Consider the following 24,854-nt stretch of genomic DNA (forward strand, 5'->3'; position numbering starts at 1 on the left):
ATGCAAACCCTGCAATATTCAAAATTAAAAGAAACACAAGAAATGGTGCACATTCAAACATAAGAGTTAGTTGGCTTGGAGACATGAGGAGGAGCAGCCACGAGAGGCGGTGCCGGGGTTCCGGTGATCTGTGAATGAGCTTCTTGTCTTCCCTTTTTCTTTGCTGCGTAGTAGCAACAAACTCCCACCAGTACGCCTATGATTATCAATAATGGCAGAGAAATCACCACTACATACCCCATTGTTGTGTTTTCTATTATCTATATATCAAAGAATTAGTATTTATGAGAGAAAAAGAGAGAAAGAAAAGACATATTTATAGAAGTTCTGTGTCTTTTCTGTGTTAATGAAGTACCAATTCTTTTCATTGTTCTTTTCTTTGGCTTCTGATCCTTCTAACAGGACTTTTTCCAAAGTTTGAAAGTTCTTGAATTTATTATTGTAACCTTGTTTGGATCAAATCCCTACGCCTCCTTCAAAATTATTCAAACTCTCTGATATTGCTAGAGTTTACCCTCTTTTAAATCAAGTCTTCACATTTCTCTCGTCAATTTCTAATATAATGAACATAGAACAAATGAACAATGGCTTGGTCCAATTTGTGTAATTCATCTTACAAGACGTTAGATTGAATTTTCTTTTGAACTTTAACCATGGTTCAATTAAATTAAATGAACTGAAATTACTTTTACTGATTGAAACTGAAAGAAATATAGAATACATATGGACTTGATATAACAAACCTTGCATCAGTTGGATGCCTCTCCATTAGTTGGGTATTTGCCATGGTTAATTTTTAGGGTCCATTCTATTTAATTTATATTGATTTATCTAAAATTATGTTAAGATTAAAATAAATCAAGAGAGATGAGATGATCTGCAATGTACAGCAGCAGCAGTAGTAGAATAATAGTTTGTTGGTAGCCAAAGTGATGGCTCCACCCAGGGGCGGATCTAGGGGTGGCCTACCCGGGCCTCGGCCCATCCCATGATCCAAAAAAATTGTAAGTAACCTATCTGGGATAGTAATGCAAATAGGTATGGTGGAGCAGGTGGTTTTCAAAGAAATTAATCGATAAGTTCTGCTTACCCTATATACAAATTCTAGATCTGCCACTGGCTCCACCTTTTGTATATTGATCTTGTGTTTGTTATGTGTGATACAATGACCTACATCACACTATAAATACTAGGGAACCATACTATGTTACACTCTCTAGAAACATATTTACACAAGAACGTAGAAACAAACAAAAGTCTAATAAATGACTAGGACAGATCGAAACCATGTGTTGTGCACATGTCTTATACATATACATACTCCCTACTTCCTTTACACTCCCTTTCAAGATAAAAGTGGGAAGACTTGAGCACTCTTTTCTTGTTGAGTAGTCTGTCATACTAATGAGCACAAAGAGCTTTGGTAAGTACATCAGCTAGTTGCTCTTTAGAAGGCACGTAAGACAGCTAAATGGTGCCTTGCAAATTGCTTGACCTCTTCCTGATGAAGTGGCAGTCCACTTCTATATGTTTAGCTCTTTCATGATATAGTGGTTTTACAGGAATGGAAGGAGCAGCTTGGTTATTAGATTTGAGAGCAGCACCACGCATGTTCTTTAGTCCTGGATCCTTGAGAAGTGTCAATAAACAAGTGATTTCATAAGTAGTGAGAGTCATAGCCCTATATTCTGCTTCAACTGAGGATTTAGGTACCACTCTTTGTTTTTTTGCTTTTCCAAGAGATAGGTAAAGAACTTAGAAGCTTGCAAAAACCAGTGCTAGATTTTCCAGAGAATGGACATGATGCCCAATTAGAATCACAATAGGCAGTGAGTTTAGTTGAGTTGTGACTTGCTAGCATAATACCTTGTGCAGGAGCTTGTTTAATGTATCTTAGAACCCTTCTAGCAGCCTGCATATGAACTAAAGTAGGTTATTGATGCAGAAATTGACTCAGATGTTAGACTGAGAAAGTAATATATGGCCTGAAGATGGTAAGATGAATCAACTGACCAATCAGTCTTCTATAGGGCTCGAGATTAGGAAGAAGTATGCCTTTATCAGGCTTAAGTTTTAGATGAGTATCTAAGGGAAGTTTCAGAGACTTCTATTTTTCCACCCCATATTCCTTCAGTAGGTCAAGAGAATACATTCTTTGAGATATAAATGTCCCTTGAGATGATCTGGAGAACTCCATGCCAAGAAAGTAGCTTTAGTCCTAAGTCTCCCAAGCCTTTCATATGAAACTTAGAGTACAAAAGCCTTGTTACTTTGTCTACCTGTTTGTAGTTGCCTGTGATGATTAAATCATCCACATAAATTAGAATGGTTGTAAAGGTTGTATATGTCTCTTGAGTAAAGAGTGAGTGATTTGCATGATGCATGAGATAGCAGGAAACCAAAGGAAAGTAAAGCACAAGAAATATTTGCAAACCATTGTCTGGGTGCTTGCTAAGCCCATATAGAGCCTTCTTTGACTTGCACACTAATGGTGTTCTCCCTCTGTCTAGCAAGACCATCATCAGCCTAAAACTTTTTAATGTCTAAGTAGCTGAGTGGAATGTGCATGTATATGTCTTCCTTCAAATTACCATGCAAAAAGGCATTTTGCATATCAATTTGGCATGTATGCCATTGATTCATAGCAGCTACTGCTAGCAAAGCTCTTATTGTACTCATTTTTGCTACAGGTGCATAAGTGTCTGTATATTATATACCTTTCTTTTGATGACACCCTTGTATCACTAACCTTGCTTTCTTCCTCTCAATACTTCCATCAACTTTATATTTAGTCTTATAGACCCATCTGAAGCCTATAGCTTTTCTGCCAGGAGGAAGGAAAGTGATTTCACATGTTTCATTTTCTTCAGGAGCCTAAGGCTCTTTGTTTTATTACTGCAACTTCATAGTAAGACCCTGGTTCCTCAATTTTCATAATTTTTCCCACTATATTAGCAAAGTGAGCATCAACATTTATGGTCACAATCTAAGCAGCTTCTTCTGCTTGTTATGTATTGTAATAAGTATGAGAGCATGTTTCAAAGTCATTTAACCAGGCATGAGTTCTGGTTTGTCTTGTTGACTTCTTGAAAAGTATAGTTGCAGTAGGTTGAGGAATAGACTGAGTGGCGATAGCTTAAGGTGATTTATTTGTGATCATGAGATACTCATCATCATAGATTGGAATTTTCTTGAATGGGAGCATTTTGTATTTCAGCACTATCATGTATGATTTTGGTTATATTAATAGGAACAGGATTCATGAAGGTGTGAGAGTGATTAATTTGCATAGGAAATACATGCTCATAGAATTTTACATCCCTTGAAACAAATAAATGCTTAGTCAAGAGATTATCTGGCTTGTATCCCTTTTAAGTTGTAGGATAGCCTACAAATAAACAAGGTACAAATTTGGTTGTAAATTTATCTATGTATCTATCTGGATTATAAGCCATAGCAAGGCACCCAAAGGCTTTCAAATTAGAATAGTTGGGTGGATTTTCAAACATCTTCTCAAAAGGAGTTTTGTTCTTTAGAATACTTGAGGGGAGTTTATTAATTATATGAGCAGCTGCCATAACACAATCAGCCCAATATGAAAGAGAAAGCTCGGGTCCAAACATCAATGCCCTACTTATCTCTAGCAGGTGTATATCCTTCCTTTCAACCACACTATTTTGTTGTGGTCTATCCACATAGGTGGTTCGATGTATAATGCCTTTTTCTGTAAACAAAACTATACACTCTCGATCCCTGAATTCTAAGGCATTGTCAGATCTCACAATCCTTACTTTTCTGTCAAATTGATACTCAGCATATGCACAAAAGCTCTTTAATGTTGCGAAAGAATCAGATTTGTGTTTTAGGATATACACTCAGGTGGCTCAAGTGTACTCATCCACTATTGTAAGAAAGAATCTGTATTTTTCTTTGTATGGAACCTTATAAGTACCCATATGTCTATATGAATTAAGTCAAATGGACCTGCCACTGTGGTATTGCCGTTAGGAAAGGGTAGTTTGGTGAGTTTGGCCATGGGATAAGACAAACAAATTTCTTTATTAGCATCTTTTATATACCCTTCCATGAGGTAAATGTCTCGTTTTCTCTATTGAAGTATGACCTAATCTAATATGCCAAAGAGAGTAATCAGAATGTTTTACATTCATAAAGATAATTTCATTACATAGTTTCTCATATTCTAAATCATCATAAGATGAATATGTTACATTAGCAAACACTTCTTAACAACAACAACATTTGATTCACTAGTATGTTTGACATTTGCCTTAGGTTTACTACTAGGAGATTTTTGTAGCTTGTTTTCTTGATTTAAGGTTGTGAAGGTAGGCTTTCTTGTGTCTTGGTTTATGAGAGGTTGATTTTGAAGGTAGTAGAGATCACCAGTGGCAGTGCCAGTTGCCTTAACTCTCTGTGTTGTGCAATCCTGCATAACACAAAAATCTTTAAAAAAAAATCACACGACAATTTTTATGTTCATTCAGTTTTTGAATTGATAATAAATTTTGCTCGAAGTCAAGGACATAGAGCACTTCCTTTAGTTCAATACCATTCTTTAATGAAGCATCTTCTATGTGAGCCTGTGAGCCACATAGGTTGTACCACCATTAGGTAAGTTTATTTTGGGCCTGTGAAACAGTTGCTTCAGATTATGTAATTATTCAAGGTTAGCAATCATATGATCACTAGCTCCTGAATCAATAATCCAGGCATCATTTATATTTTTCACAAAGTGACATGAAATCATACCTGCAAAGTGGTATTCTAACTCTTCATCAGTGTCATCACTCCTTTTTACAGCTGAGATGTTAGAGCTTGGTCCCAGTTTTAGCATTTCTTGCAGCTGATGTGGTATGGCAGTAGCAAGGTCAGCACCATCCACATTAAGTTGAGCATTTGACATGCACATTCTTCTTCCTAAAGTTTTGATTCCAGAGTACCCTTGATTCTTTCCTTTTAATTACCACATCTATTCTCCTGAGAGTCCTCAAAGTTCATGTTTCCATGCTTTGATTTGTTTTGACCAGCTTGAAAGTCAATCTTGAACCAACATTTTTCAGCAACATGATTGGTTTCCTTACACATTGTGCGAAAATTCTTAGTAGCCTTATTTTTGCTGTAAAGAGTTGTCCCCACACTTTCTTCTTTCTCTTTTACAAGCACTTCATTTTGAGGCTCTTCTTGTTGAATCATTGACACAGTTGTGTCCACAGTAGGCAGAGGAGGTAGCTGGAAGAGCTGGGCAGGTGTTTGTAGGGAGGTAGCAGGAAGAGGGGGCGGGGTGTTCGCATGGGTGGGGGGAGGACAGAGAGGGGTAGGATGGGGGTGTTTGCAGGGTGAGGAGGGATTTTGGGTGGAAAAGAAGTCAACAGGTTACCTATAATTAAACTCATTTAGAGTTAAAGTATGTGTAAAGTTGCCTTACTCAAGGATAAACCAAAACATGACTTGTTTTGGGAAGATCACACAAAGATTGGCTTAACTAAAATAATTTTTTCTAATTTTATCTGAACTTATATAATCTTGTTGAACTTCATTTATCTAATCTGAACTTATAAACTTGATGATTATATTATTAGACTCATTCGAGCTTATCTTCTCTAAATTTTTTTCTGAAATACATTAAAATAAATTGAATAGAATAAAGCCAATTATATCGATTACACAACCTAAATTTGTTTTCATACGTTTATTACAAGTAAGAGCTAATGAATAAGATTTGTATGAGTAAGTAACCTAAATTTTGGTGGTGTGCAAAAAGCAACCGATAGATTTTTCTTGTAGTGATCCACCGTACAATCTGGTGTACCTTGAGCAACAGTACACCTAAAACAATTATTTTTTCTCATGTGAAAACTTGTGGAGTTCTCGATCACTCTAGCGTCTTGCTCAGTTTATACTCGTAATTTCTTAAAGGCATCAAAATAATCAATGAATACAAATATATAGTTAGTGTACCACTAGTTTTTAGCCCGGAATTAGTTCAATCTAATAGATTAAATTTGAGTATATTGAACTATATTTTCAATTGAAAATTATTTTAAATTGCCGTTTAAAAGTAGAATTTTTTTATAGAATTTTTTTTTTCCTATATAAGTGATTTAATCAAAAAAAATTCAATGAGACAATAACACGTGTCATCTCTAATTTACGCTTTAATATATTGTACTTCATCCGTTAACGAAGAGGCATAGAGATTAAGGAGAAGTGAGAGGTAGAAGTAAATAAAAAGAGGAATCTGTGTGATGAAGATTAAAGTAGAGAGAAGTAAAAGTCAGAGAAAATAACAATTCATTTAATTTAAAACGGCTTAAAATAATAATTATTTCAATTATTTTTGACTTTGTAAAATACTTTGGGGACACTTGGGACCGGGCCAAATTAATATCATTGACGAATCTCAAAGATATACTTTTATTAGCCGGTGCTTCTTCAACTAAAGAATTATGATTAGCATGTTGGAGTTTTTCTCCTTGCTCTTCCCTCTCCCCAGAATTGGTCTCAAACCTCATAATCTGCAAATTGTCATGGACTTGGTGTCAAATAATTAGAAATTTCTCTTAAAACCTGTCGACATTACCGCCTAAAGCCGAATTACAAAGGCCCTTTAGTGTGCAAATGTTTCGGGTGTTGACAATTAATCCGTGCATTTTCTTTTAATTTATACACTTTTTTTTTTTTATGTTTCTTTTAAACTACACAACATTGTTTTTTCTATTATTGATAATATGTTAAACATTAATTTTCTCCTTTTTTTCCACCAACGTCTCTCCAACTTTTTAATTTTTCTCTCATACTTTTGTACTTCCTTCCTGATTCTCCAATCTCCCCCAAAGTAATGCGAGTAAATTAAAAAAAAAAAAACAGAAAGAATTAAAGTTTGCATAAACACTATAAGACGGTCTTCTCTTTAATTATTTAATAAGTACTATTATTTATTAAAATTAATTTTAATTCATATATAATTTCATAGGTAAATATTAGTATCCAACAAAACATTAGTTTTAATCCATAAATATCAATAAACTATATTAAAAGAAAAAACACAAAAATCAGGTTCAATGAAGGAAAAAAATTAAATCTGTAAAAAACACATTTTTTTTACATCAGCTGAAGCAAGTTAAACCAAAGTAATACGTAGAGAAACCTAAATAAAAATATGTAAATACTAATTGGCAATATTATGAGCCCGTTACACCTTGTCGCAACCCACCTTCAAAATCTTACAGTACTTGTAATACCTACTATATATTCTTGAACTTGTTTTTGGACCCCATGAATATCCATAGTGGTATTTTGTGGTTGTTGAAGATAATTATTGATCCTAGTTATGGAATACTCTTTCCGTTTCCTAAAGATCTTCCTTGTTACTATTACTACAGATACCAATGAGAATCAAGTTGTGGGGATGTGGGGTAGGTAAAGTAGGAAAGAGAAAGGGATTAAGATAAATAAACAAATGAAAAGGGGTTAAAGTAGGAGAGATAAAGGGAATAAATTGAATTAATAATGTAACAGTGGACTATATGATAGGGATATGAGAGGGTAAAAAGGGATAAAAAATCCAAATAAGGAATAAAGTAAAAGAAAGAAGATCTTTTGGAAACGCACTTAAACGGAAAGAGGGGAGATCTTTAGGAAACGGAGGAGTATGTGTAAATAGTTCCCTAAGGTATTATGTGAGAACTCGTCCATTACATTGCTTGAAAACATGCCAGCATCTCAACATGTAGAGTTGAAAAGGCTAACTCATAGGCTCAGCTTAACAAATTAATGAAACACCTTTTCCTTTGTAAATTGTAATATGGTAATATCCTCTCTTCTAAACTCCATAATGTTGCTATGAAGTACTGGCTTCGAAACTTGTTTTTGTCAACCTCGCTCTGAAAAGGCTGGATATATAACAAAATCCGTTCTTTCGGAGAGAATAATGTTTCTGAAATTCTGAATGGAGACCTAGTTGACCTAGCGTCCAAACTTGTTTTGCCAAAGGACAAAACCTGAAAATATGTTGAGCAACTCACATGAAAACAAGTGAAGAAATGTAGTCTAACTTTTGCTCTAAGTAACTTTCATGTTTTTCTATTTTTCTTGGTTTTTTTTTTAAAAAAAAAACCACCTTATAAAACATAAATTTTGTGCAAAACCACCTCATAATTTTTTCTACGAAAACAAACCTTAACCAAAAACTTTTTTGCAATTATGCCAAATTCCGATAATTGATCCAAGTTTCGGGGTTGACCATGTCATATGTACCACACATGACTTTAATATATACCTATTCTTTTTTGCCCTTTTAGAACATGGGAGAAAAGTTGATTTTTGGAGTCTATCAAAGTCATGTGCCTTGTACGTGATACGGTCAACGCCGAAAACTTAAGTCAATGATTAGAATCTAACATAATGGTTCTCGAAAAAAAAATTGTTTAAAGTTTGTTTTCGCAAAAAAAAAAACATATAAAATGATTTCTCACAAAATTTATGTTTTGTAAGATAGTTTTTGATAAAAAAAAAAACCATTTTTCTTCTATGCGAAAAGGAAAGACAATTCCAAAAAAAATGCAAGAAACAAACTAAAAAAACAAACAGGTCAAGAAAGCTGAGGAACGAGGTGTGGTCGCCTGGAAATATGAAGCCGAATGTCCTAATAGTAATACTAATATTATTTTACCTTAGAAAATTCAAAACTCGTAACAACACACACCAGTCACCACCTTAAATTCTATAGCTCTTTGTATATTTCAATGTTGATATACAAGGTTGGCAAGCTGTCAACTTTTACATATCCTGCTTACTTTACAGAGTTTACACCCACAAATTTAATAATACATGTATATAGCCGGTCCACTATCTTCTCGATCTTCAACTCTAAAAGCTAGTAACAAATAATATGGATCATACTGTCATAGTATTATCATAGTGACAAAAGAACAAGAAATGCAATATAAACTATTCACAATTAAATTAGTGGCAAGACGGAAATCTTCAAACAAAGGATTATATACGACCAAAAGCTATGTCAACCAAATTTTCAATTTTCAACCATGAAAAAAGGCTTAATCTTGTGCTGCACTGTCAATATTAATCAGAAGAGCATGGTAAATCTCTGCCATGATTGCCTGAAAAATAAGACATAATAATTAGTTACCCTTTTCAACAAAATTTTCAACTTTCAACTAAATAGTTTTTGATCTAGTATAAACCCGACCAAACCCAACCAAAAATTTAACTCCTTTGGTCTCGGAGTAGTAGTCGTACTATATGTGCAAAGTTAGGACACCCGAAAAATTTCACATCTGCAGAAATAGTAACAGATTTATAGGATTTTCACTGCCACATAAATTTTATAATAAGCTTTTTATGTAAAATGTGTAAAGTTATTAATAAGGGGTTGACACAATGTGAGAACTATTTCGAGATGGAGAATGGGGAAAAGCAAAAGAAGAACAAAGAGGTATAATAGATGGTTGCAAGGCATTCTTTACGCTTGCAGGATGATACATCCAAATATCTGATCATGGAATGAAACAAATGCAATAGTTAGGAAATGTTTATTGTTGTAAGCCATATAAACATTTCTTGTAAAATCACAGCTCCTTGCATAAAATAAGAGTTAATATATTACACTTCAGACTTACACGAAGGCCAATAGGAGATAGTAAGCTCAATAGAATGATAAATTGACAAATTATTAGAAGGAAGAAAGGGAACAATCAATTCTAGGAAAAATAAGCTTTTTCAATCTCAGTTTTAACCAGTACAAAAATACACAAGGATTTTTAATCTGATGGAGTCATGGAGATAAATTGAACATATATTTTTAAGTCATAATTTTATTTTGAAAGGGATATCATTGAGTGGAAGGCTGGATCCGCCCACGGCTTGAACTTCATTCCACAAGGCTACCAAGTTCAACATGTTGGAGTTATTTCACAGTTTGGAGGTCCACCAAATAATCAGACTAATAAAAGCTGTAGTGTTATCTTTAACAACAGACATGGCTAACAAGGGAATAAGTTCATCAGCTTCATGATCTGAACAGATAAAGCAAATACAGTACGAGACCATCTTTCTGACTTCGGTATTCTCTAAACAGAACGAGGGGTCAACTAGATACAGAAGAAAATCAGCGTATAATATCAATAAATAGTCAGTTTGTCATCTAGATACCTAGCTATAGGAGCGCACATCTGCAGCTATTTCTTCCTTCCTATCCACTGCCTGTCCTAGAAGCTATTGCGAAGAACAGACGAAGGTTTATACTGAACTCGCCATTCACACAAAGATAGGTCCAAAAAGTTCAATTTCTATGCTACCTACCCCCAACATAGGACAATTATCATATAAAACAGAATGACAATAAAGCACTGACCTTTCTAGTGGGTGGCCTTATCATATCTTCTGATACCAATATTTCGTAATTCTCGGAGGTGAGATGCGATCTCCTGTATTAGACCGTCCTCCCCATTCTTAAGTGTGTTGATAGATCGCTCAATAAAAGAATGATCAGCTTCAAGTGCTTGTAATCTATCACTTAAAGTGGATACCTCATTAATAAGAGCTACAATATCAGCTTCCTTACTGATCATTTCTCCCTGTTCAGCTCCCGCAGAGTTGGACTTTCTAAAAGAACGAACATGTCTCAATAGAGTTTGATGGCTTCCTGTCGGGATGAAGCCAACTTTCTCTGACACAACACTGTTCTCATCAGTTTCACTATTCACTTTTCGACCCTCTTCAGGCAATGTCACATCACGTGAATCTTTCCCTTGCTCTCCTGATTGATCATCATTCGTCAAGTCTTGGCATACTCTATTGAAGCAAAAAGCACTAAGCTTCTTCTCCAAATTATTTAGACACTCCAAAATATATGTCCTTTCTTTTTCGAATTCTAACAAAGGATCCTGCGAATTACTCAAGGTATTTTCAGGCAAGATATTAAGATTGTTAAGAGCCCCTATATGTTTCTCACTGTCACTTAAGCATGCATTTGAAGCTGACTCCCCAACATTACCCATTGACTCATTTGAATACTTGGTCCGGTAATACTCAAGCTCTGCTTCTAAATCTTGAATCTCTTTCTCCTTCTCCATCATTAGGTCATTTAACTTATCTAGAGCTTCCATGTCATATTCAGCTTGCTCTTCCATCATCCTAAGGTCTTGTGAGGCTTCCATTTGAAAAGCAGCTTTCTCTTCCTGCAGTCTTGTGATCATTGCCATTGCTTCATTTATTGCAATAGCGGACGCATTTCTTTCCTCCTCCAACTCCTTGAGCAATGCAATCAAAAACTTTCTATCATGCTCAAGCTGTCGTCTCAACCGACCAAGTTCACTTTCACCTTCAATTTCACTGACGGCATTGAAGTCAAAAGATTCGACTCCAGATTCATTCCTATCAAGGGAAGTCTTAGAATCATTCCTCTCAAGTGAGAGCCTCTTTTGAAGAAACTTCATTCCGATAGAGATAGATGCATCACAAGCCTTGATCTCATCAAGATTCTTAGACACCCTGGGGCTCAAAATATCATTCGAAAGAAACTCAGATCCTCGAGACATTTGCGAGAGCAAAAGCTTTAGATCTGCACTAATACTTGGTGATTCTTTTCCAGCCAGCTTACCAGACAATTGCTTGCCCCTGCTGCTAATAGCTAGCCTATAAGCATCACCAAGATCCAAATGATTAGGCATTTGAAAACCACCATCCTTATGGTCAGACCTTGTGTTGGAACTGCTGAAATCTGTAGTAGTTTGTATGCTTTCCATCTCCTCAATTTTGTCATTTGCATGCACCAGTGTTTGCGCAACTCCAACTTTTGTAACATCCATGTCCTTTGAGTCTTTGACATCCACTTTTTCCAGCACATTTCCAGCTTCTTCAGAAATTGCTGCAAGAGACATAAATGGCAAGATTCAAAACCATGTCAGAAACAGTTGGAAGGCAATATTTACAAGCCTAAGTCAAGAAGCATACAAAATGATATGTTCTCTCCATTACAAGATACTTACATTTGTTATCATCTGATAGTTACAAACTTCCAATTGCATCAGCATGTTCAAAATAATTTACTTAAGCGGAAGAAAAAATAAATCAGGACAAAAGCCTCAACCTCAAACCTTAAAAATCACAAGTGGAATTTTATGGAAGCAATATGATCTGAGAGTGGTCAGAATGAAATGATACTAGAGCCACGAACAGGTTTTTTATCTTCTCTTCTATTCTTGCTAATTATTTCTCCTTTGTAAATGGAAAAGTAAAATTCTGTAAGGCACCTCTCAGAATTTGGCATATCTACTTGTTACTACCTCAAATATTGGAAACTCAAATGGTACCTATCAGTTGTTGACATTTCTATTTGAGACCTATCTCAAACAATAATACTCCCACCCACCACCCTATTTACAAGCAAGCAACCTTACTGCCATCTCCAACCCCACTATTGCAGGTTTGCATAAAGCAAACTCGCCGCACCACCTTTTTGCAGGCTTTTGATCTATCAATCATTTTAAAGTAGTTGACAACGATAGTATAATAGGTCACGGGTTGAAAAAAAGAGGCCTAGTGGGTCTGGTTAGTGTCAATAGTGGTGATGGACTGATGGGGATTAAGGGATGGTAGTTGGCAGGTGGTTACACTGGTTACAGTTGTGGGAGAGACTATAGTTCTTACCAAATAGAAATGTCAAATTCAAAATGTCTGATGCTGAAGACACAAGATCATTGAATTCAAAAAAAAAGCAATAATATCAAAATAACATTGCTGAAACCACTCCGTGCAACAGCGAGAAGAGAAAAAGTTGATTACGCTCTCCACTTCAAGACAAATAGAACACTTGCTTTTGGCACTCTTCAGAAGGAAGATGATAGAGAGAAAAGAGTAAAGAATAATATTAGCTTTTTAGATGAGGAGATACTTAGAGTCCTAGAGACATTCAAGGAAGTATATCATTTATTTTGAAACAACCAAAGGTGGAAGTGTTCCATCATTTAAAAGTTATAGGGAGTAGTGGAAAAGCAAGGGAGAAGATTCAGCACTTACATCTATCTATTGCAGAACTGATATTCCCATCATTTGGTGACTCCACCAGACAATCAATAGTTAGCGCATGCGTTGATGCAGATGGATGAAGATTAATATCAATTTCCTGCCAATTAAGTTCTTCCAAACCATGGCCAATAGAAGAAGCAGGTGCAACTGATTGACTTTCATGAGGATCAATGATATCAAATTGCACCAGATGTAATGTTTCTGAGGGTTCGCGTGATGAAGCATCCAGATCAATTGGCTTGTCACAGGCAGTTTCATCTTCAGACACAGCAATAAAGGGTTTCAATGGTCTAGAATCTAATATCAGATCTCTTAGAGGATCGTCAGAAATCAATGATCTTGTGTCTTCAGCATCAGACATTTGTATATCTGATTCAGTATCAGAGGTGACTTTCAGCTCTGTGTATCCAAATTGAACCAAAGAATCCTCAGACTTTCTTTTAATATCAGTCAAAGGACGCAATGATTTTACTTCTTTCTTAACATCGATGAGATCTTGGCCAATTTCCCGGCTCAAAGGCAAGTTAAGATCAGTGTCATCAAACCCACTCGACTTAGTCTGAAGCAATGTTTGGGGATGACGGCTTGATGTCCACAACTCATTGCAACAACAGCAATGCTTCATGTCCAATCCATTGTTCTTATGATCATTAATTGCTAGGTCATCACCAAAGCCACCAAGATCTTCTCCTCCCAATTTACCAACCAACAACCTATATGTTTCAGCATTGGATCTATCTTTTGTGGCAAAAGAGAAAAGGCAAGTTTCACACATCCCACGAACATCAACAAGCTTCTCATGGAAATGGCAATAGACCAAGGATGAGATCTCCAACTTGTGACTTCTACACATCATATCTCGGTAAAACCCAACTTTTTCACTTCCAAAAATACGATCAATCCTAGAGCATAGCAAACAAGGTAGAGGCAATTCGCAATAACGAGCAAATTTTGTGATGAGATATCCGAATAATCCATATACAAGCAACAATACAATGAGTATCCATTCAAGAAGAGCCGAAGCCAAAGCCGTGGTGTAGGACCTCTGGCGTTTTTGCGATTCCGACGACAACAGAAATCTTCCACCCATTTCTCGGCAGATTACTAGTAAATCATATGCAGAACACTGGATTGAAGGCAAACACAGGTCCGCTAATGCACCCAAGTCGAATTCAGCGACAATGTTGGAAAGCTGAAGCACACGCTCTAATGATCCAAGACAACAATAGCAAATTAAACAAACAAAAAAATTACAGCATGAAATTCAAATTCCAAACAAGAACTGAGATACATCCCCGTTTATCTAGATACAATAGGTTCTAAACTGAGATATAAGTCACTAAATATCATCCTTCATGCAAGATATATGTCAATAAAACAGTAAATCAGTAGTACCTAAAAGATATAAAGTTGACAAAGACACAACAATCATACTAGTATTATATTAATCAGCAGCTAAAAAAGCACAAAATTTTATGTAGGATCAAAACCAGAAAGCTGTAAAAGTTGCTCAATCATGATCAACACAAATTTCCAAACACTAGAAAAGACATGATAGTACAAATAAAATTTCCTATCATCATCATAATTAACAGGAAAAACCCAAAAAACCACCAAACAAAAACCCATAAGATCTTACCAGAAATTGTAAAAAAAAAAAAAAAAACTCAAAACACAAAAATTGCAACAAAATCTTACATATTCAGTGGAGAAAAAGAAAACCCAGAAAGCATAAAACTTGATTTAATCTGTTCTCTCAGAAGCAAATGATCAAACAGCTTCAGTTAAAATGAAGGGTGGGAAAAAGTTGGTGTTTTAGAGTAATGAGAAAGTTTCAAAAGGGTAAAGAGGAGAGAGAAAGTAATAAAGAAACGGAAAATGGAGTTTAAAATGGTGACAACAGATCTGCACGTAGTTTATTAATGTTTATGGTGGGGGTCAAACTCAAAAGAGAAAGATGATGAAAAATGCCGACTAAGTACAAAGTCGGCTGACCGAAAGTTAAGTAAAAACCTCCACCCCTACATACAGAAAAGATTAAGTTGGTCCCATTTTTTTATAGTTTTCCATATAGATTCTATTTTCTCTCTCTTCCTCTCTCTGTCTTCCAGATTAAAATGATTTATAGTAGTAGTACTCTGTATTTAGAACCCTAGTAACTATTTTTGGGTGAAGATGATTAGTAGTTGGAATAGTGCTAGGCTGCTAGCAGTTACTTTGACGCCATTGCACATTTGCACCTTCTAAAGAAAGAAAACTTCTAACAGCAAATATACTTGCTCAGTTGCTCTGTTTGACAATTTTATTGGAGGTAACAATTTCATTTTAGGTAGGCTTTTTAGATGTGATATATTCTTTTTTGACAGAGGTATTGGGGCTATTTGACAATTTTATTTCATTTCATATACGGCCTGTTCTCTTCGGCATAAAACAGCTGAACTGAATTGAACTGAACTGAATTTATTAGAGCTGAACTGAACCGAACTTATTGGAGCTGAACTGAACTGAACTGAACTGAATTGAATTAAATGAAATTGAATTAAATTAAATTGAACTAAATTGAATGTAATAAATATATAAATAATATTTTAAACAATAATAATATTAAAATATTAAATAATAATTATAATGATAAGTAATAATAATGAATAATAATAATAGTATTTTGGATATTTTTAAATGATAGTTATAAATAAATAATATTAATAATCATAAATTAATAATAATTAATGATAATAATGATAATTAATAATAATTATTTTATTATTTGTATTAATATATTAATACTTGATGATGATATATAATAACATAATATCTAAGAAGTAAATTAATATTACTATTTTAATAATTAGATTAATAAATAAAAATATTTAGTAATAAAAATAATGATTGGGTTGGACCGCGAAAATTACATCATAAACGTCTTGACGCAATTTGATTGGTTTATGGGCTAAAAAAAGTGGGTTTATTTGTGCTTTGACCTAAACCATGTTCCTCCTAATAATAATAGTGATAATGATGAAGAAAGGTATAATAAACAAAATAATAATACTTAATAGTAATGATATATATTTAAATAATAATAATAATAATAATAATAAGAGTAATTAGTAAAATAAATTATACCAACATAATAATAATATTTAACAAAATGATTATAAAAGAATGGAGCTGAGCTGAACTGAACTGAATTGAATTGAACTGAACTTATTGGAGCTGAACTGAACTGAACTGAACTTATTGGAGCTGAACTGAACTGAACTGAAAATAAGCTGGGGAGAACAGGCTCCTAGTCCTCACGCGGTCACGCCTCATGGCTCATATACAAATTGCATGGGTAATTTGGACTTATTTTTTATTTATGTTCTCTTCTTAATATTTTATGCAAAAAAAAAAATAATTGTTGCACCTTACAAAAATTGAGGTAGGATCTGTTCTCTTTGGTGTAAAATAGTTGAAATGAACTGAACTGATTGGAGTTGAACTGAAATGAATTGAACTGAGCTGAATTGAATTAAATTGAATTAAACTAAATTGAAATTGAATGTAATAAATATATAAATAATATTTAAAAAATAATAATATGAATATTAGATAATAATTATAATGATAAGTAATAATAAAGAATAATTAATAATGAATAATAATAATAGTATTTTGGATATTTTTAAATGATAGTTATTAATAAATAATATTATTAATAATAATTAATGATAATAATGATAACTAATAATAATTCTTTTATATTATTTGTATTAATATATTAATACTTGATGATGATTATATAATAACAATAATATCTAAGAATTAAATTAATATTACTTTTTAATAATTAGATTTAATAATGTAATAATATTTAGTAATAAAAATAATGATTGAGTCGGACCGTGAAAATTGCATATTTTGACGCGATTTGATTGGTTTATGGGCTAAAAAACGTGGATTTATTTGTGCTTTTGACCTAAACCGTGTTCCTCCTAATAATAATAGTAATAATAATGAGTAAAGCTATAATAATCAAATTAATATATAGAAATAATAACAATAATAATAATAATACTTAATAATAATGATATAAAAATAAATATTGATAATAATAATAATAAATAAGAGTAATTAGTAAAATAAATTAGACCAACATAATAATAATATTTAACAAAATGGTTATAAGAGAATGGAGCTGAACTGAACTGAACTGATTAGAGCTGAGCTGAGCTGAACTGAACTAAATTGAACTGAACTAAACTGAAAATAATCTGGGGAGAACAGACATGTAGTATTGATTGTTAATGAGAAACGAGAAAGTAACGGCTTTTATTTGTTAGATGTGAGAAAGTTGTTATATTGTTTTTGTAGGAACGAAAACTGGTGACAACTTTATTTAATTTATCTGATAACCGTGGCGTGAGAAGATAGATCACTACTTTAAAGTTGAATTTCCCTATAACAACACACGGACTCTTAGCAATCAACCTTCGGGGATATACGGTTTATGCGTTTCCATTGTTGATGGAAAAAAAGATTGAGAACCCTCTTGAATATTGCCCGGAATTTTAGAGGAGAAAGAAAGCATAAAAAAAGAAGAGTTTTTTTTGTGTTTTTCAGTATCTCAATGAAACAATAAACCTCGGTATTTATAGAGAGAGGAACCCAGAACGAAATCAGAAGGAACTGAAATCGTGGAAAACACTGTCATTTAGTGGGAAGAATAATGGCAGCAGTTATGGCAAGAAATCAGGAAAAACGGACACATTAAGGGAGAAAATTAAGGGCAAAACGGTAACTTAATACTGGATTAAAACGGTCATTAATCTGACAAAATATTGACCCAAAAAGATAGTTAAGTTAAGTTTATTCCCCAAGGCCCGATCTGGGCGGGCGACGCGCGCTTGTGGTAACTCCAATCACCACATACCCACTAAAAGTCTCATTACTACACAACTCAAAGGGTAGGGGAAGAGTAATGGTTATAAATTCCTTTACACTTTCCTTTTATTCTTTCAATGTGGGAGAAGTGACTCTTCATATTTTTTTTAATCAAACTTTTGAGTTTTTAAAAACACTCTTATAAACTCTAACAGTTTTATTTTCTATTTGTAGAATTTTGGTGTTAGATATCGCCTTTTAAAATTGCCTTTTTTAAAACTTAACATCATATCATAAAGAATGAAAAATGTGTGACATCATTCTCTGGCATCAACTTTGATACTTATCCTCCAAAAGTTGGTCATTGTCTCATGGGTCGTAACTAATTTTACCATAGGCATCTCTCATTCTCACTTATGACTAAGAAAATATCTCCTTATTTCTCTCTCTCTCTTACTTTTTCTCTATGATCCATCACATTTTTTTCTCTTGGGGCATGCTTAACCATGAACACTTTGATGATTCATGGATATGAACAATAATTTCTTTTCTTAATCATGAACCAATAAAAGTTATTCATGAACTTTTGCTCAATGTTTGAAAATTCAAAAGGTTCATGAAATTGGTTCACTCTTAAACTATTATCAAGTGTTGCATTTGTATTGGTTCATAAAAAATGAATATTTTCCGTCTTTGAAACATATACTCCCTTCGTCCCTAAGTGCTTACCGAGCCGTTGTCCATCAGTGAAGAGAGATATAAAAACTAATAGTATAATAATAGGAGAGAGAAAACTATGGGCTGAAATTCTCATGCCTAACTCTTCCCCATGAGTCAAAAGAGAAAGAGGAGCAAAGAGCATTTCACACCTTTTAGCATTACACGTGGAAAGTAAGGTAGAAATTTGCCACCAAATCCAATCCTTATTTTCTCAATTGTTGTGATGATTTTTTTTACCGTTACACACATTTTTGCATTGTAACGTTAATATTGCTGTTTTATAATTATTATTTCTTTAAAAAAAAAGTCTACAACAACCTTTTCTTTTCTTATATAAATGAAGACCAATATTGATATACTTTCATACACTCCTTCTTATATTCTTACTTTCATACGCTCCTTCTATTCTAATAATCTACTTGTTATTTGTTTCAGATACAGTTATTTGCTTTATAAAAATCTATTCCAAAGATAATATTATCTCATAAAAAATGGATCCAAAAAGTGGACGGAAAAAGAACCCCTCAAAATCCAAAAAGGCCACACAATCTCAAACTAATCCAAACTATTCTCGATTGGATCTCATTTTTTAAATGCAACCCAACTCATAAAATTTTTCAGAGTATCAAAATTATCTCATGCATATCTTAGGTTCCCCTAATCAAAACAGTCAATCACATTATCCCCAAAACAATTCAAATTTCTCAAATCCGAATTCGTTAACCCAATTTCCTACAAATATAACCAAGAAATTAAATTTCAATATTCTCAATCTGACTCTATGTGCCAACGTTTGCAGTCGTCGGTAGGTGGAGAGGCACTTCCAAACTTTAATACTTCATTGCGATCTCGTGCTGCATTAGTAAAAGGTGATGATGATGATGAAGAAGACAATATTGAGGACAATGATGGTGAAGATGGAGACACACAAGCTAAAAAAATGTCTGGACAATTTTGGTCGCATGCTGAAGAAAAAGTCCTTGTAAATCATGGATGCGGGTTAGTACAGATAAATGTTGATGTGAACCAAAAGGGAAATACGTTTTGGGGTCGAGTTACTTATACAATTGACCAAGTTAGACGCTATAGAAACAAATGTTGGGAAGAAAGGGTTCGAGGGATTAGGGAGTCTGATTTATTGAAGGAGAGAGAAATTGAGCCCCTTAGAAGTCGTCGGAAGAGGATTAATGCAAGTGTTTCAAAGTTTGCTGGAGCATATGCTCATGCTGAGGCAAAGAGAACAAGCAGTCAATCTGATGATAATGTTATGAAGACTACATTTACCATGCATATACAAGAGTGACTCAAAGAGACATGCAGCGTTTCAAGAGAAACATTGTTGGGAAATTCTAGGGGGGTAAACCAATGGAAGCCCATTGGGAGTACTGTGAAGAAATGCAACAAGAAGACGACAACCCAAGAAGGTGGCTCTAAGAGGTTTCGAATCAGTGAAGATGGTAACTTCTCCACTTCAACTGACCAAAATACACCAACTAGTGGTGATTGTTCCATCTAGCCTCCTAGTGATGGGTCTGTAAAAAATAAAGGTAAAGGTAAGGCAAAAGTTATGAACATGCCTTCAGAGGCATTTCAACAATGGGTGAATTCAGTATCTAAGATGAATTTGTCGAGGACAAGTGAAACTGAAATGGAACTTGCTAGGCTAAAACATGATAGAGATATCGAGAGTGAAAGGGTGCAACTAGAGAGAAAGAAGGTATTAGTGAAACAAAGAAAGATTGATTTGGAGTTATTCAAAGTCCTTTTATCAAAGGCATACTAACAGAAGAAGAAGATGAATTGAAAAATAATCTTGTTAAGGTTTTATTTCCAGGATAAGTAATTTGGTTGTTTTATTTGTACTTAAGTTGTTTTAATTAGACGCTATCTATTTGTGTAAGCTTTTATTTGTACTTAAGTTGTTTTAATTAGATACTATTTATTTGTGTAAGCTCTATTTGTACTTAAGTTGTTTTAATTAGATGCTATCTATTTGTGTAAGTTCTTGTATGAACGCATTATTATTAGTTAATGTTTATGTGTTGAAAAAATTGCTTCAAAAATTGTTGATTTTTTACTTCATGAATAAATTTAAGTTGTACATGAAGTGACTACCATATGAAGTCAAATCCATTGCTCTAATTACAGCTACATGAAATGACTACTCAACCTTTAAAGAAAGACTACTCAATATTGGTGATTAGATGCAATAATATTCATAACTTGCAAGAAAACAAACAAATGCAGGAATGACTACTAATTGGAATTTTCAGTTGCATTATTATATATGTAACTTTAATGACAAAATCTGACAAAATGATCTTTCAATTTTTGGAGCATTATTGTTTTGGTGGATTTAAAAAAATGTCATTATTTGATGGCAATAATGATAGACATCATGTCTATATAAATTTAGTTTGATGCTAAGTTTTACTACACTCATCCTTTCACACAAGAGCGTTCATACTTACACACTAAAAAATGTCATCTGAATCAAGTTACAACAACCATATTTCAACTTCCAACTCCTCCAATTCTAACCAAGCAAATTATAGAAGACGTTATGAAAGGCGTAGACAATCAAATTGTCTGATGGTCAGATGATGGATGGCTTCATAATGGCCAATCCAGCTGAAATATACGCTGCGACGAATCAAGTTCCTAGGGAACCAAGGACTCTAGTTCCAAGAGATCGTAAAAGTGGACACGATCGCTTATAGAGTGACAACTTTGCAGGTAATCTAGTATGCCCTCCAAATTATTTTTGTCGAAGATTTCGCATGGGAAAACATGTCTTCCTTCGAATAGTGGAAGTCTTGACTACTCGTAATGAATTCTTCGAACAAAGGCCAGACACTCCTCGTATACTTGGTGCTTCTGGATCAAAAGTGCACAGCAGCTATGCGATTGTTAGCATACGGCACATCAGCTGATTCAGTGGACGATTATCTATGAATCCATGCGTCTCTTGCAAAAGATTCATTGCAACATTTTATTGAAGGGATTGTCTCCTACTTTAGTGATGAATATCTGAGTCGACCTCACTAGTAGAAAAAGGACGATTTGCGTCAAACCTGGGTCCCCTATTTGCGTCAGACTTGGGTCCGACGGCACAGGTTTCAACGCAGATGACCTATAATTGATCTGCGTCGTATACAAAAACGACGCAGATCTTTTAGTTATTTGCGTCGCACGTTGTAAACGGTGCAACGCAAATTGCTCTCCCTATCCCCACAAACTACAAAATTACAGCCTGGATACAAGGAAAATTTGCGTCGCACATAGCACAGGGTGCGACGCAAAGTAGGCATCTGCGTCGCACATGGCACTAGGTGCTATGCAAATGACGTTATAGGAAAAATATAAAAAAAAACCAGTACAAAGCATGAATGCTTTAGTACTGGTTTCGAGGAAAAAAATTTGCCAATAATTAAAAAAAAAACGAGACAAATATCAAAAAAGAGATCTAACAAGTGAACCTCACATCTGCCTTGCGACGATTAAGAAACAAATGATAATAATTAAAAAACGAGATCTAACAAATATTAAGAAACGAAAAAATCTGGACAGATGAATATTTATCAAAATTTATATATTCAGATACAAAAGAAGAAATTTAAAAAAAATGTAACTAAACAAAAAAACTAGATCTAGCAGACAAAGAACTTGATAATAATTATAAAACGAGATCTAACAAATATTAAGAAACAAGTGATAATAATTAAACAAGTGAAATAATGAAATTAAGAAACGAAAAAATCTGGACAGATGAATATTTATCAAAAATTATATATTTAGATACAAAAGACAAAATTAAAAAAAAATGAACCTAAACAAAAAACCAGATCTAGCATACAAAGAACTTGATAATAATTAAAAAACGAGAGTGAGATCGTGGTTCAGCCGTTAATTAGTCGCCCTTCACCTTTGATTAAGAGGAAGGTGAAGAAAGAGGAAGGGAGGGAGGGAGAGAGAATGAATCCCAGATTTGAAAATGAAAAAAATTAAATAAAAAGAAATCAAATCTAAAAAATGAAAACAAAAAAACTGAACATTCAATAGTAAACATTCATAAACTCAGAATTTTCAATTAGGTAAACACAAAAAAAAAAGCGAAAATTAAAAGTGAGAAAAAAAAATCAGAAGTCAACTCAAAAAAATTAAGAAAAAATCAACAAAAAGAAGAAGAAATTGAGAAAAAAAGTTACCAGTAAAGAATATTTCAGCACGATTCGTGTTTGTTCTTGTTCGTTTCTTTGAATCACAAAAGTTACCAGTATGAATCTTCGTTTGTTCTTTTCTTCGAAGGAATCACGATTCGTGTTTGTTCTTGTTCGTTTCTTCGAATCACAAAAGTTACCAGTATGAATCTTCGTTTGTTCTTTTCTTCGAAGGAATCACGATTCGTGTTTGTTCTTGTTCGTTTTTTATTCGAATCACAAAAGTTACCAGTATGAATCTTCGTTTGTTCGTTTCTTTGAAGGAATCACGATTCGTGTTTGTTCTTCGCTTTATCAACTTTTGTTTCGTCGAATTTTTTGCAGAAGTGAGAAATTTCGTTTCAAAAGAAGAGATGAATTTAATTTTTTGGAGAGAGAAAGAAGATGAGAGTTTTGAGGAAGCTAAGGAAGAAGGGGGTTTGAAAGGCGATGAGGCAACGAATCTAGGGTTACGGGGTTAAGTGGGGGGGGGGGGTTTGTACGTGGGCCAAGATATTTAGGGAATAAGATTTGGGCGCTAAGGAATATGGGGGCCAAGTGATTTGCGTCGGATGGGCCCGGGGTCCGACGCAAATTAGTCTTTTGCAACGCATCTTATAGACTTGCGACGCAGATAGGGCCTCAAATTTTGTCACTGGATACAGCGATTTGCATCGTATGGCCAAGGGGTCTGACGCACATTGGACTTTTGCAACGCACCTAAGGCACGTGCGACGCATATAGCTCGTAAAGTGGCGGAGCCAGGATTTCAAAATCGAGGGGTCACAAAAAAAGACAAAGGATATAAAATATAGAAAGTTTTACAACGCAAAGACACATTGTCTAATATAAATTGTCGAAGATCAGGTTGTTTTTCCATTGCCTTTGATTTTTTTGATCTAGGTGTATCACTCATTGTTTCCTATATTCATTATTTAATACAAATGAACACATATGAACTAACTATTTAACTATATGAAAATCAATCAATAAATTACCATCATAAAGAAACTAAATCATCAAAAAAAAAATTAATTACCACTACCTAATTTATACAAATTCACATTTCAAAAATTCAACATTCACAAAAAAAAAAATAAACAACAAACTAACAAAATGCATCAATCACTTATCACACTTTACAAATTCGAAAATTCACACATATATGCAAACAGCAAATATTACAATTAATATCAACCAAATAAGATTTTAAATATACAATTTAAGAATTAGGAATAAATGATGTAAAAGAATTAAAATTTAAATTCTGTAATACCTGATGGGCGATGGCTGGGGGCTGGTCGGAGGAGGCGAGGAGCGGTGTCGCCTGCCGGAGTGTCGGTGCGGGCGTGCGGCGGTGAACAGTGAAGGCTGCCTGAATGTTGACTTGGCAGTGAGAGTGTGAGACGGCAGTGGTTTTTTTTTTAGCGTGAGAATTAACTGTGTTGGGAAAGGAAGGAGAGAGAAACTGATAGTTTTCAAAATTAAATGATTTTTAATATTTATTTTTATTTAAAATATGATAAGAATTGAAATTTGGGAGATTGAGACCACTATAATTAATTAACATATGCAAGTGGGCCAAAAAGCAGAAACTGACATTAGCGTGCTTCGTGTGTTGATGCGCTTCCCTAGTTTAATTTTTGTTTTCCTTTTATTTTACGAAAAATCTTTAATTTTATTTTTTTAATTTGAGGGGTCACGTGACCCCACGTGACCCACTCTAGCTCCGCCTCTGGCTCGTATTTGGTGCTTATGGACCTATGTGGTGCGTCGCACTCTCCTTTGCGTGCGACGCAAATTACGTTTTTGCGTCATTTGGGCTTCCATGCAACGCACTTGGGGCGACGCAAATCGTCCTTTTTCTACTAGTGCCTACTGAAACAGATTTAAATAGATTATCATTTGCAGCTAAACAACGGGGATTTCCACGCATGATGGCCGGGTTGTATTGATTGCATGCACTAGCGGTGGAAAAATTGCCCGAATCGATTTAAATGA

The 24,854-nt window shown here is 34.2% G+C and overlaps 1 protein-coding gene across 3 annotated transcripts; it reads right to left on the bottom strand.

Annotated features, from left to right (window-relative positions):
* Positions 1 to 8,728: 8,728 nt before the first annotated feature.
* Positions 8,729 to 15,200, bottom strand: LOC104891107 (hypothetical protein). 3 transcript variants are annotated; one of them, XM_048643196.2, is made up of 5 exons: positions 14,767 to 15,200; positions 14,231 to 14,274; positions 13,060 to 14,196; positions 10,394 to 11,908; positions 8,729 to 9,140 (listed from the first exon to the last, which is right to left on the bottom strand). In XM_048643196.2, exons 3-4 carry the CDS (start codon positions 14,156 to 14,158, stop codon positions 10,398 to 10,400), a joined length of 2,610 nt encoding a protein of 869 aa, XP_048499153.1. In that variant the 5' UTR covers positions 14,159 to 14,196; positions 14,231 to 14,274; positions 14,767 to 15,200; the 3' UTR covers positions 8,729 to 9,140; positions 10,394 to 10,397. The 3 variants fall into 3 exon arrangements, with proteins under 3 accessions (XP_048499153.1, XP_057250301.1, XP_010675058.1); XM_057394318.1 differs by having other exon boundaries at positions 13,060 to 14,260; positions 14,767 to 15,198; XM_010676756.4 differs by having other exon boundaries at positions 13,060 to 14,274; positions 14,767 to 15,197.
* Between the last annotated feature and the right edge of the window lie 9,654 nt (positions 15,201 to 24,854).

Source organism: Beta vulgaris, chromosome 4 (assembly GCF_026745355.1).
Source record: "Beta vulgaris subsp. vulgaris cultivar EL10 chromosome 4, EL10.2, whole genome shotgun sequence".
Classification (NCBI taxonomy): Eukaryota; Viridiplantae; Streptophyta; class Magnoliopsida; order Caryophyllales; family Amaranthaceae; genus Beta; species Beta vulgaris.

Excerpts from the sequence above, each read along its gene's own strand:
- LOC104891107 (XM_048643196.2), bottom strand. The coding sequence starts at position 14,158 with ATGGGTGGAAGATTTCTGTTGTCGTCGGAATCGCAAAAACGCCAGAGG. Across the intron at positions 11,909-13,059 it reads CAGTTCTGCAATAGATAGAT|CAATTTCTGAAGAAGCTGGA; the intron begins GTAAGTGCTGAA and ends TGTCTCTTGCAG.